The 13,978-nt window shown below is 50.1% G+C and overlaps 1 protein-coding gene across 2 annotated transcripts in view; it reads left to right on the forward strand.

Moving 5' to 3' along the window:
- SLC9A8 (solute carrier family 9 member A8) overlaps positions 1–8,723 on the forward strand; it is a 64,429-nt gene extending 55,706 nt beyond the window's left edge. For both annotated transcript variants that reach the window (XM_003787688.3, XM_023512021.1), the window contains exons 14-16: positions 552–772; positions 3,496–3,642; positions 4,494–8,723. In XM_003787688.3, coding sequence (XP_003787736.1) covers positions 552–772; positions 3,496–3,642; positions 4,494–4,601 — 476 coding nt within the window. In that variant the 3' untranslated portion in view covers positions 4,602–8,723. The remainder of the gene's footprint in view (positions 1–551; positions 773–3,495; positions 3,643–4,493) is intronic.
- The last annotated feature ends 5,255 nt before the right edge of the window (positions 8,724–13,978 follow it).

A 13,978-nucleotide genomic window follows, 5' to 3' on the forward strand; every position in this document is an offset into this window, starting at 1 on the left:
CCCCTCAGTCATGTCCTAGCCACATCTTAGCACCACCAGAGCAGCCTGGTGGCACCACCCTCTCAGTACTACCAGGGGACCGCAAAGGGGTAGCACCTTCAGATACAGGGGCGGGGAACAGACTACACCCTGTGCTGTTGGCTGTGTCAGCTGTGGTAGCTGACACAGCTAGAAGATGGTAGCAGCTGCCTTGCAGGCCTTCCTGTGAAGGTGCAGTGAGGCTATGCATGCCTAGGCCTCAGCACAGGGCCTAACACACACACAGGGAGAACTGGGCCCACAGCAATTGTCATGTGATTCCTTAGACACAGTGTCAGGCTTGATAACCACCCTCACAAACACACCCACTCCTGCAGCTTTGCAGCCAAGACAGACCATCTCAACTGATGTGCTCAGCGGGGCATAGAGTTGTGTCTACCTGCTCCCCACTCCTGCAGCCAATCTGCTCATCCCCAGAGCCTCACAGAATACCCGCCCAGTCTGCCTGGAGGACCTAGCCCGTGAAGGCACTGCCTCCTCCCTGTCTCTCCTTACTCCCTTACTGTCCCCAGGCCTTCGAGGGGCCATCCCCTATGCCCTGAGCCTGCACCTGGACCTGGAGCCCATGGAGAAGCGGCAGCTCATTGGCACCACCACCATCATCATTGTGCTCTTTACCATCCTGCTACTGGGCGGCAGCACCATGCCCCTCATCCGCCTCATAGACATTGAGGACGCCAAGGCACGCCGCAGGAACAAGAAGGACGTCAACCTCAGCAAGACAGAGAAGATGGTTAGTGCTGGGTACAGGGATGGGGAGGCAGAGGGCTGGTCCCTACACCTCCACATGCACATACACTATGCACACACTAGCTGCCTAAACTGAGGAGGTGACAGAACTTGAGCTCTAAAGCACAGCTCCTCAGGGTAGTAGGGGTGTCTGCCAGCCTTGTGACCTGCTGAAGCCATAGAGGCTGTGGGCTGGCACCATTTACTCTCCTCTCTAAAGCTTCCTGGGGTGCTGGGGAGCCTGGGCCTATATCAGACTCTCCTACCTCTGCCCTGCCAGTAGCTAATCAGAGCAGGGATTGGGAGGTGTCAAAATCCCATCACACTCCCCAGTCAAAAACCACCTACTGCAGCCCTGAGGCAGGGAGTGTGGCTTACAGTGGCTTTGTGGGCCATGAGAGGGCACCTTCTGGAGAGCAGGGGAGAGCATGACATGGCCCACTCTGCCTCCTCTAGCCCCCACAGGTCCCTGTGCTAGGCCAGGCTACCAGACAGAAGCAGAGGCTGCTCTGGGCTCTTACCCCCATGCCCAAGCATTTCTAGAAATGCATTTTGCTCAGGTTGAGTTGGGTGGCTCATGCCTTTACTCTTAACACTCTGGGAGGCTGAGGCAGGAGGATTGCTTTAGATCAGGAGTTAAGGCTAGCCTGACCAAAGAGAGACCTTGTCCCTTCTAAATAGAAAAATTAGCTGGGCATTGTGGCAGGTGCCTATAGTCCCAGCTACCCAAGAGGCCGAGGCAGGAGGATTGCTAGAACCCAGGAGTTTGAGGTTTTTGTGAGCTAGGCTAAGGCAATGGCACTCTAGCCTGGGCAACAGAGTAAGACTCTGTCTTAAAAACAAACAACAACAAAAAAAAGAAATGCATCTTTTTCTAGTTCCTTTATTCAAGACCATCAGTGACTTGAGTCATGAGAGGCACAGACATCCTCATGTGGCTGCCCACTACCAATACCGAGAGTTCAAGGCTGTGCAGACCTCAGCCTCCAGCCAGTACAGTGCTGCTGGAAGGAAAGTTCTAAATGGCCTTCAGGCCTAGACCTGGCAAAACTCTTCTCACACTTACAGACCCTTCTCCCCTCACCCCTAACAGCTTTCTTGTTTGTTTTTAGCAAGAGCTCTAGCATTAGGAGTTTTTTTATTTTTATTTTTTGTTAAATGATAGCTGTGTACATTAATGCAATCATGGGGTACAGTGTGGTGTTTTCATATACAATTTGAAATATTTTCATCAAACTGGTTAACATAGACTTTATGTCAGTTTTCTTAGTTATTGTGTTAAGACGTTTATACTCTACTTTTAGAAAGATTCACTTGTACCCTTGTAAGATAAACCATAGAGGTGATCCCTCCAATCGCCCTCCCTCCACCCATCCAACCCCCTTTCCTCCCCTCCCCCCTCCCCATATTCTTGGGCTATAATTGGGTTATAGCTTTCATATGAAAACCATACATTAGTTTCGTAACAGGGCTGTGTACATTGGATACTTTTTCTTCCATTCTTGTGATACTTTGCTAAGAAGAACATTTTCCCGCGCCAAGAATAAGCATTTCTAACAAGTTGCCAGGTGCTGCCATCATGTCAATGCTGATCCTACAAACACGCTTGAGGAACCACAGCTTTAGGCAAACTAGGATGTCTCCTCAGAAGAAGAAGAGCTGTCTCTGGAATGTTTTCTGTGGCCAAGTCAGAGTGCTCCATGTTCCTTAGACTAGCTCAGATTGTCCTGATAACCTGCAGGAATCAGGTACTTTCATTAAGCCCATTTTGCAGGTGAGAATGTTGAGGCACAGAGAGAATTCATATCACACAACTGCCCTCATACAGACTCCAGACTACACTCCTCACCACCATATTCTCCACCAGTGGTCCGTGGTCCTTACAGTGGGGCCCCCAGACCAGCAGCATCTCAGAGAACCTGTTAACTTGTTGGACATGCTAATTCCTGGGCCTCACCCCAGACTTACTAGATCAGCAGCTCTGCACATGGGTCTAGCAGGCCCAGTACTTTTGCAGCTTCAGAGCCCTCCAGGTCATTCTGATGCAGGCCAGAGTTTGAGAACCTGGTTCCACAGTATCAAAATGCCCTCACTGCCCCCTTCCTTCCCTCCCCCAGTCCTTTCCCCTACCTGCACCAACACCACTGGGCCAGGAACCCAAGTGGAGGTCCACTTGACTGTGGCAGAGCAGCTTCAACTGTGGCTTCACTGAGGTTCCCTCAGCACAGTAGCAAACACCCTTCCCCTTCATTCCAGTCCTGCCTGCCTTTGATCCTCCTGGCAGAGGGTGGCAGCAATCAATGGCCTGAGCTCTCACTCTTCACGTGGAGTCCTATCCCTCTCCTGTACTCTTGACTGGCAAAAGCCACCTACTAGGTGGGGCTAGTGGGGCCACAGATGAGAGAAAAACAGAGCCCCCCTGTCCAATCTTTGGGCACAGTCCAGGACGGCAGCTCCCAGTCCTGGCTGCATGTTAAAATCACCTGAAGAGCTGAAAAACAAAGCCCCAGTTCTGTTCCAAACCTTCTGGTTTAGCTGTCCTAGTGGGGTCTCTGGCATCCTTTGTGTTCTTACAAATCTTCCTATCCCCCCATGGGCTTCCCTGTGTCACCCTACACTGATGTAGGGTAGAGTTAGGGGTGGGGACACTGGCGGCCTGGGTGGTGTGGGGGCTTCCAGGAAGAGGTGCCAACTGACAGCCATCTGGTTGCCCCTCCTCCTGCCCAGGGCAATACTATTGAGTCGGAGCATTTGTCGGAGCTTACCGAGGAGGAGTACGAAGCCCACTACATTAGGCGGCAGGATCTCAAAGGCTTCATGTGGCTGGACGCCAAGTACTTGAACCCCTTCTTCACACGGAGGCTGACACAGGAGGTGGGACATGGGCTGGCATCACATTCTGAGGGGCCCCGTGCCTTCCTTGCTCAGGACCTGCAATGGCCGAGGGAGGGTGGGGAGCAGGAAGAGTGGGAGGCAGGAAGGCTCACATGGGACCACAGGCCACCACCACCTTCACTCCTGTGGCTGGATGTGCTTGTGGAACTCAGCATCTGCTTTTTTTTCCACTGCCATATTTAGTGCTCGTTTAATAATAGACTTGTTGACACAGTTTGGTTTTCCTGGACAATAGACTCAGGACATTGATCAGCTTCTGAAACAGAGGGATTTGAGGCATTATTAGGGCCTCAAGCAGCGGCCCAGGGCTCCCAGGTCTCTCATTCCATCCCTCCAGGCCCTGTGGCTCTCTGTACGGGTGTGGGCTCCGGTCCCTGCCCTTGCTTCTGAGCCCCTCTTCTGTCATGATGGCTGGCGGGTGGCCCTCTCACTGGGGGCCAGGCACTGCACCAGATGCTTCCTTCATTCTCCAACCAGTGCAGTAGCTGCAGCTGTGTTCTCACTCGACAGCTGAGAGGACTGGGCCAGGGAGGTGAAGGTACTCCCTGAGGTCCCATAGCCAATACTAGCCAAGTGGATCTGATTCCAGAGGCCATGACTTTTAATGTTACATCACTCTGCCCCCTCCTCTATTTCTGAATGACACCTTGTTATCTCCACTCTTCAAATGAAAGTCCCAGCTTGAGTCAGTTAACACTTTGAAATTCACCTGCCTTCCATACTCCCGTGCAGCTATACACAGAACATACAGAGCAGCCTCACCTCCCTGCCTCAGCGCTGACCCTGACCCTGGCCCACTGATGAAGGCTTGGTTGTGTCTCTCGCCCTAGGACCTTCACCATGGGCGCATCCAGATGAAAACGCTCACCAACAAGTGGTACGAGGAGGTGCGCCAGGGCCCCTCTGGCTCTGAAGATGATGAGCAGGAGCTGCTGTGACAGGCACCCAAGCTTCAGGCAGGCAGGACCCAGGATGGGCATTTGCCACCCACAGACACCCAGCAGGGGCCTCCCAGAGGCACAAGCATTTGGCAGCCACCTCAGGATATAAGAGAGGATGGAGACCACAGAGACTTCTTAACCTAGAACTTTCCAGGCCTTTGGAGCCAGTTGGCTTCTGAAATGCGTGTCATCGCCCCACTCCTCACTGAGCCAGCCTCTCTGCCCTTGGTGTTGCATCTTGGCCCCCAGATTGGAGCGACCACTTGTCCCAGGTGAACACTTCCCTCTGCCTCTGCAGCCCGGCAAACAGTCACCTGTCAGGCAGGGTTCTGCCCAGTCTGCTGAGGAGCATGGGTTGGCAGTTTGTGCCATTCACAAGCCCCTGCCTTTGTCACAGCCCCTGCTGAGATGGGCCTTTGTGCTGGCAGGTAGGAGTCATCAAGGTGCCTGGAGGTAAGCAGCAGCCTTCTGACCTAAGTGGCAAGGCCCAGAAATCTTGACAACCTCACCTTCCCCTTTGCAGTAGTTCCTGCTTTCCCTGGGAAAAAAAACTGAGTGACCTTTTTTCCCTTAACCTCTCATTGGCACCTCACTGCTTGTTTCCCTGGATGGCAGGCAGCTGCTGCCCTTCTCAGGGTGTATTGTGAATGTTTACACTGGTACCCTCGAGTATCTTTTCTGAGATAGCCCCACTGGAAGGTGCAACCCAGGGTTTTGAGGGTGGAAGAGCGAGCCTATTCTGTGGGGTCAGAGCGCCCTCTAGGGCGAGAAGCTAGAGGCACAGGCAGTCTTGATTCAGAGAGCTACTAGTGCCCTCCTGCCATGTGATTGTCTCCCTGACTGTGACTCTCCCACTTGGTGGTTCTTTTATCTTTTATTTTTATATAAAGCAGGGTATCCTCCATCCTGCAAAACAGAATGAAAGCTCCTCACTGGTGGTTCTTATTTATCCAACTGAGGTCCATTTCCTGGGCTCTGCAGTGTGCAATCACTGGTTACCTGCTGCCACCTTCACTGCTAATCAGGATTCTGTTCTCTTTCCCCTCTCCCAGTTCCCTACCATGTTGCATTTCTTTTGTCACCCATGCCAAGGTATCAGCTGCCCAGAGCACTGGGGAAGGGGCCAGAGCAACAACATGTGGTTCTCCTCCCCATCCACCCCAACTTAGGACCCCAGTGGCCTGGAGCCAGGTGTGCTGGCTCAGCCACACACACACTCAGCCAGCCTGCCTTATCCCTCAACTTGGACTTCCCAGCTGTCTTGGAATGAGGAGCTGCCAATTGCTCCAAATGAAATGGGGTGACTCATTTTCTCACCTGTTCTTTAACAAGCCTAGTAACTGCTCACCTCTATCCATCTAATTCGCATGTGGCTCTGGGTCTCAGTTGGAGTCTTGGAATTCAGCACCCTTGGGTGATTTAGTCATCATTTGCATATCCTTGTTTCTCTGAGGACACAGTGGGCCTGTGTGGACCAGCAGGGACACTGGGCTGGTAGCAGGTACATTTGCATCTCTTCTGTCTCAGGCATGATGGCCCTGGATATTAGGAAAGACTGACCTGAAGACCCTCCAGGACTCATGCCAGGCATGAGAGGCCAGGCCCCAACCCTAACATCTTGTTTGGCCACCACAGTAGTTGGAGCAGGCCAGTGGGCAGGAGGCATGTGGTTTGCTCTTAATGCATGAAAAGTAAATTTGTACTTGATAGAGCTAAAATACGATCTTTTTGTAATCTCTCATCTGAACCCTGTAATTTGAGCCAATGCCTTGCTTAAATTTTGGTCTCCAATTTCCTTCCAGAGAAGAGGTCAAAGAGTAGCCTCTCTGAGAAAGAGGCTAGATGGGGGCAGGGATTCGAGACCAGATTTTTCTCTTTCACAGCTCAGAGCTAATTTATTTTTTCTTCTGAATCTCAGGGTCTCATCTCACAGATATAAGTTACTTTACAAACTCAGTGACTTACCAGGAATTTTTTTTTTTTTCTCCCAATCTTAAATTCACAAATTAAGCAATGAAAAGTCAGATCTTCACAGTTCATATTGCCTCTTGTCACCAGGTCCATTGTCTTTGGGGATAGGAGCCACATCACACATGACTTTTAGCTGACACCTGCCACTGAGCAGAGCACTGGGAGCTTGGGGGAGGGGCCCCCGGTTTTGCAGGGTGGGAGTGGAGAGCCTTTCCTGAAGTCTGCACCTCTCATGAGCCTCCTCCGCCCCCTGCTGGCTAAGTGAGGGTTTGGCAGCTTGGGAGAGCTACCCTGAGAGCAAGGGTAACTAACTGTTCCTCAGCAGTCACAGTTGGCCTCTGTAATAAGCAAAAGGCCATGGAAGTCTTATTTTTCTAGCAGATTTGCTTCTGATGTCTTTACCTGAGAATCAAAAATTTCTGCTGTCTACCTTTAACATACCCAATAATTATTTTGGGCAGTAAATGCATAGAATGTATAAAGATATGCAGTCTATACCTTCCTGCATGTATATTTTCTTTTAGGTGTAAGCCACAGGACAGGAGAGCTACAGTGAGTAGGAGGAAGTGCTTAGAGTGAAAGATGCTGTGGGGCCTCCCTGTGGCCCTCCACATGTGGCTGTGCCATCTCAGGTCAGGTCACTTATGTGGTGGTAGGACCCCTCAGAACAAACATCTGCTGCAACTCGGGGTGTGAGGACTTTGGGGAAAGGTTGGCTGTTCCTAGGGCCACCGAGATTGTTTTGTAGTGGGCTGGGCCCAAGGCCAAGCTGAAGGTAGTTCAATTCCATTATCTGGTGCTCAGACACTCAGTAGAACAAAACCAAAGCCCTCCTGCCCTAAGCCAGCCACCCTTTCACAATAGAATTGCTGGCTGGGCCCTGCCTGGCTGGCAGGAAGCTAGGGGGCAGCCCTGAGCCAACCCAGAGAGGCCTGGATTTGCAAGCAGTTTCTTTTGTGTGCCATGGAACACCAAAAGATGAGTGGAGATCTTCTCAGTACTCTTGTCAAAGGTGCCATCAGCAAGGTGTGGTCTCATGAAGTCTCCAGTCATGTTCCCATAGGAACCCTTATGTTTGACTAAAGCCGGGACCCTACTTCTTTGGAGGGAGGTAGGCTGGGGGCTGGCAGAGGTACAGATGGGGCCTGGGGTTGGCTCTGGGCTTAGGCCTGCTCCCTGACTCCAGTATGAGAAAGAATCTCAGCTGCTTTGGTTGGGATTTTAAATGCAAATGAGAAAAGTGTTCCCTGCTCTTCAAAATGCTGGCAGATGTCTCTCCTGCTGGTTGGTGGGCAGGAAACCAAATTGGGACTGCTCCTGATACAGAAGCCAGAATCACTGAGAAGTTCTGGAGAACCCAGTCTCCAGAGCCCCAGGGAGGTGTTTTAAATGAAAACACCACAATCAGAAGTAAAGGGCTTCAGGAGAAGGAGACATACCCCCTTCAAGTGAGGCTCCTGCCAATTCTCAGACATGCAGTTACATGTCAAAGGACTTTGCATCATCAGCCATGTAAAAGAAGGAAGACTTTCTAACATGCCCTGCCCCCACCCCATCCCACTGTCCTACCCCAGCTGACACTATCCCAGAAGAGGCTGCTCTCCCAGTGCTTGAATGGCTTCAGGGTATCGTGGTTGGTGGCCCTGTGCCCTGGTGGCCAGAAGAAAAGTCACCTGCTAGCTCTGCAGGTCCCATGGCCCTTTCGACGTTGCACATGAATGGGGAAGGCTGTGGCTGCCACCAAAGGCTGTCATGTTTTCTTCAAGTTGGACTTCTGCAAAGCTTGATATTTTCTCAAGGTTAATCACAATCTTTTATTCTTCATTTTCTTGGTAAAAATGGAGGGTTTTTTAAAGTACTATTTTTTGTTTTATCTTCAGAACCTTTAGGAAGGCCAGGCCCAGGCTTCTTATTTTGTCTCCAAGTGGGCTGTGAGAGGCACTGTTAGGGCCCTGGCTCCTGAGAAGTGATTGGCTGCTCTTCTTGGGGGGCTGTAGATGGGAAGGGAAAGTGGGTCAGAGATGTGTCCCTGTGGCTATAATGCTGGAGCCCCTGCAGTATCTCACAGGACTCAGACGATTCCAAAATGGGTAGAAAACGGTCATGTCACTGGATGCTTGTTTAGAAATAAAAGTGGATGCTGCTGAATTGAAGCTGGTTCTGTGTTCATGTTCAGGTGGCTTTGCAAGGGTCACACTCCAGCCTCAACCTTGTTGCATGTCTATTCAGCCCCTCTGGGCCAGCCACCTGCGGAGCGCAATAGTAAGGAGCAGGGCTTTGGATCAGGCAGGCCTGGTTTGGGTTCTGCCTCTGGCCCTCAGTGAGGGGCACAGGAGGCTGAGCAGGAGGGGTCAGCTCCCCAGCCAGGCCTCCAGTGTTTCCTCACAGGTGCTGGTTCTGTTCTCCTAGGCCAGTTGGCAGGGCCACCTGGGATCACAGATGGGTCCCTGGCAAGACTCTGGTGAAAGGGGGAATTTTTTTTGAGACAGAATATCCCTATATTGCCCAGGCTAGAATACAGTGGTGTCATCACAGTTTATTACAGCCTTGAACTTCTGGGCTCAAGTGATCCTTGTGCCTTAGCCTCTAGAGTAGTAGTCCTCCTAGTAGGACTACAGGCATGCATCACAATTCCCAACTATTTTATTTTGTTATACTATATAGACAGGGTCTCGATATGTTGCCCAAGAAGTCTTGAACTCCTGGCCTCAAGCAGTCCTCCAGCCTCAGCCTCCTTAAGTGCTGAGATTATAGGCATGACCACTGCACCTGGCTGAGAACTTTCATTGAACTTGCACTGGCACAGAAGCTGGGGCTCATCCATACCCTCTGATCAGAGGTGGTGACATTATGTGTAGGAAGTCTGGGGCATGAGTTTATTTTTATCCCCAAAGTACTTCCATAAGGCATCCAAAGCTGCTTATGGAAACAGACGCAAATAAAAAGTACACATGCCAGGTGCAGTGGCTCATGCCTGTAATCCTAGCACTTGAAGGCTGAGGTAGGCCTAAGCTCATGGGTTCGAGACCAGCCTGAGCCAGAGTGAGACCTCGTCTTGAAAAAATAGCCAGGCATTGTGGTGGACACCTGTAGTCCCAGCTACTTGGGAGGCTGAGGCAAGAGAATCGTTTAAGCCCAAGAGTTTGAGATTACTGTGAGCTGTGATGCTGAGGGACTCTACCAAGGGTAGAAAAAGAAAAGAAATTGGGGCTCGGCGCCTATAGCTCAACCGGCTAAGGCGCCAGCCACGTACACCTAAGGTGGCGGGTTCGAATCCAGCCCAGACCCGCCAAACAACAATGACGGCTGCAACCAAAAAATAGCCGGGCGTTGTGGCGGGCGCCTGTGGTCCCAGCTACTTGGGAGGCGGAGGCAAGAGACTCGCTTGAGCCCAGGAGTTGGAGGTTGCTGTGAGCTGTAATGCCACGGCACTCTATCCAGGGGGACAGCTTGAGGCTCTGTCTCAAAAAAAAAAAAAGAAATTGGAACAGAGGGAGCACAGCTACCAATTTTTAGGAGATAGAGAAAAAGGAGGAACATGCTAAACAACAAACAGGCTGAAATAAGGAAGATTTAGACCCTAGCAAACTCTAAGGACTATTTCTTCAACAAATACATCTCAAAGAAAAAAGGAAAGATGGGACACCAATACTCAAACGGGAAGCCTACAGAGAAAATGTGATTTAAAGTCCTATCAATCAGCGGCCTATAGCTCAGTGGGTAGCACACTGGCCACATACACCGAGGCTGGCGGGTTCAGTCCCAGCCCAGGCCTGCTAAAACAACTGTGACAACAAGAAAATAGCCAGGCATTGTGGCAGGTGCGTGTAGTCCCAGCTACTTGGGAGGCTGAGGCAAGAGAATCAATCACTTAAGCTCAAGAGTTTGAGGTTGCTGTGAGCTATGATGCTACAGCACTCTACTGAGGGTGACAACTTGAGACTGTCTCAAAAAAAAAAGTCCTATCAATCAATTGCAACGTGGGTAACTTATTTGGGCCCTGATACAAATAACAGGAAAATCCATATTTTAACAATATGAAAGCATAAAACAACAGACATCACCTAGACATTTGTTAATATTAAGGAACTATTTTAAAAAATAAGATGTTGGAGGGCAGCACCTGTGGCTCAAAGGAGTAGGGCACTGGCCCCATATGCCAGAGGTGGTGGGTTCAAACCCAGCCCCAGCCAAAACCTGCAACAACAACAACAACAAAAAAAGTAAGATGTTGGCTGGGCATGGTGGCTCATGCCTGTAATCCCAACACTCTGGGAGGCTGAAGCAGATGGATTGCTTGAGCTCAGGAGTTTAAGACTAGCCTGAGCAAGAGTGAAACCCTGTCTCTACTCAAAATAGAAAAATCAGCTGGGTATTGTGGCAGGCACCTGTAGTCCCAGCTGCTTGGGAGGCTGAGGCAAGAGGATCTCCTGAGCCCAAGAGTTTGAGGTTGTTGTCAGCTATGATGCCCTGGCACTCTCTACCCAGAGTGACAGAGACTCTGTCTCAAAAGAAAAAAAAAAGTAAGATGTTATACTAATAGTTATTGTGTTAGTCTGTTTAGGCTGCAAAATACCATAAACTTGGTGGCTTTTATATACAATAATAGTCCCTCACAGTTCTGGAGGCTAGTAAATCCAAGATAAAGGTACAGTCCAGTGTCTGGTGAGGGCTGCCCACTTCCTGATTCACAGATAATGGTCTCCTCACTTGGTCTTCATACAGTGGAAAGGAAGAACTCTGCTCTCTCCAGCCCCATATGGGCACTAATCCCTTTCATGAAAGTTCCACCCTCATGACCTAATCACCTCTCAAAGGCCCTACCTCCTAATACCAGCACACTAGGGATTAGGTTTCAACATATGGATTGGCCGAGGCAGGCATAAAATATTCAGTCCATGACAAGTATCATGTTTTAAAAGCTCTTATCTTTTAGATACACACACTGGAATATTTACAAATGAGATGTCTGGAATTTGCTTCATAGGAATGCGAGAGTGAGGGAGTAGATGGCCAGAACAGAGGAAACTAAAGTGGCCACAATTTGGTAACTGTTGAATTGCTGAAGCTGGGTTTAATGTACATGAGGATTCACTGTTCTTTTTTTTTGAGACAGAGCCTCAAGCTATCCCCCTGGGTAGAGTGCTATGGCATCACAGCTCACAGCAACCTCCAACTCCTGGGCTCAAGCGAGTTTCCTGCCTCGGCCTCCCAAGTAGCTGGGAACACAGGCACCTGCCACAATGCCTGACTATTTTTTGGTTGCAGCCATCATTGTTGTTTGGCAGGCCTGGGCTGGATTCAAACTCGCCACCTTAGGTGTATGTGGCTGGCGCCTTAGCCACTTGAGCCACAGGCACTGAGCCAGGCTTCACTGTTCTTCATCTCACTTCTAGTGTAAATAAAAAGGTGGTTTTGTTTGTTTGTTTGTTTTTATTCAGTCTTACTTTGTCACCCTTGGTAGGATGCCATGCCATCATAGCTCACAGCAACCTCAAACTTGGGCTCAAGTGATTCTCTTGCCTTGGCCTTAATGCCTGGCTAAATTTTCGTTGTTGTTTAGCAGGCCTGGGCCAGGTTTGAACCCACTAGCCCTGGAACATGTGGCTGGCACTCTAACCACTGAACTATGGGTGCCCAGACTAAGGTTTTATTTTTATTTTCTGAGATAGGACCTTGCTACATTGCCCAGCCTGGTTTTGAACTCCTGGGCTCAAGGAAGCTCCTAAGCTTCTGCCTCAGCCTCTTGAGTAGATTACAGGTACCATCTCACTTGGCAAAAAAGCTTTCATTTCTTATTTTTATTTATTTATTATTTTTTGAGACAGAGTCTATGTTGCCCTGGGTAGACTGCTGTGGCGTCACAGCTCACAGCAACCTCAACTTCTTGGGCTTAAATGATTCTCTTGCCTCAGCCTCCCAGATAGCTGGGACTACAGGCACCCACCACAACGCCTGGCTATTTTTTGGTTGTAGTCGTTTGGCAGGCTTGGGCTCCAGGCTGGATTTGAACCCGCCAGCTCCAGTGTATGTGGCTGGCACCCTAGCTACTGAGCTACAGGCACTGAGCTACAAAAAAAAAAGCTTTTAAAATAGGCTCAGCACCTGTAGCTCAAGCAGCTAAGTCGCCAGCCACATACACCTGAGCTGGTGGGCTCAAATACAACCTGGGCCCACCAAACAACAATGATGGCTGCAACCAAAAAATAACTGGGCATTGTGGTGGGGGCCTGTAGTCCCAGCTACTTGGGAGGTGGACACAGGAGAATGGCTTGAGCCCAGGAGTTAGAGGTTGCTGTGAGCTGTGACACCACAGCACTCTACCCAGGGTGAAAGCTTGAGGTTCTGTCTCAAAAAAAAAAAAGCTTTTAAAATATACAAATGGGAAAAAATGTGGCTTAAACAAGCAACAGTTCACTTCTCACATAACAGACCTAGAGGCAAGTGGAGCAAGCAGACCACTGCTGCAGCTCTCTGGGTATGAGGCCAACCCTGTCCAGCCCCTGCTCGCTCCCTTCTTCATTTGGTTCCCCTCAGTCTCAGCCTCTCCACCCCCAGCCATCATAGCATTCCAGCTAGGAGGAAAGGGCAGGGTGAGAATAGCAACCTCCCTTCTTTGAAGGACAAGTCCTAGAAGTCAGACAAAGCACCTTTCCATCCAGGGGCCAGACATACGACCATGGCTGACTGCAGAAGAGGCTGAAAAATGTAGTCTTTATTCTGGATGGCCACAGCTCTAATCCCAAAGGAGAAGCGGTAAATGTAGATTCAGTGTCTATCACCAGAGTTCTCATCCCTCTGAGATTGGCATGCTGGGTGCCACAGATTGGTGCTTGGCATCAGAGCTAAGGCTGTACAACTGGCAGATCTGATGAGGTTTCAATATGCTTGTCAGTTCCCTTTACAAATTGACCAATCTGCTCTGAAGTTGCTGCTCCTCTTTAGATGTGGGAGCAAACATCTGGCTCCCTCTACTCTCCCAGGAGAGGTGTACATCTCCAGAAAGCTACTGCTCCTGACAGCCAGGGTGACAATACCATTTCCTAAGCCGTAGCTAAATGCAGTACCAGCCAATGCATGAAATGAAGAAACCTATTCAGGCTTTGCCCCACCAGCTAAACTGCCTCCTGGGGGCCAGCACAGTAGAGTGGGCAGCAGGCTGGGCTGAGGCTCTGCTGGTGCTGAAAGCCAGGGCTGCACAAGCGCAGCTGCTCTTCTTCCCTCTGTGAGACTTCTGTCACATATTAAGTATTTTGCTTTCATGTCAATATGCATTTTAAAAAATGCCTTAAAGGGTGGTGCCTGTGACTCAGAGGAGTGGGGTGCAGGCTCTATTTGCTGGAGGTAGCAAGTTCAAACCAGCCCTGGCCAAAAAAATGCCTTAAATTGATTTTTTTTTTTTT

This window comes from Otolemur garnettii, unplaced genomic scaffold (assembly GCF_000181295.1).
Source record: "Otolemur garnettii isolate 467f Iridium unplaced genomic scaffold, OtoGar3 scaffold00023, whole genome shotgun sequence".
NCBI classification, from domain to species: domain Eukaryota; kingdom Metazoa; phylum Chordata; class Mammalia; order Primates; family Galagidae; genus Otolemur; species Otolemur garnettii.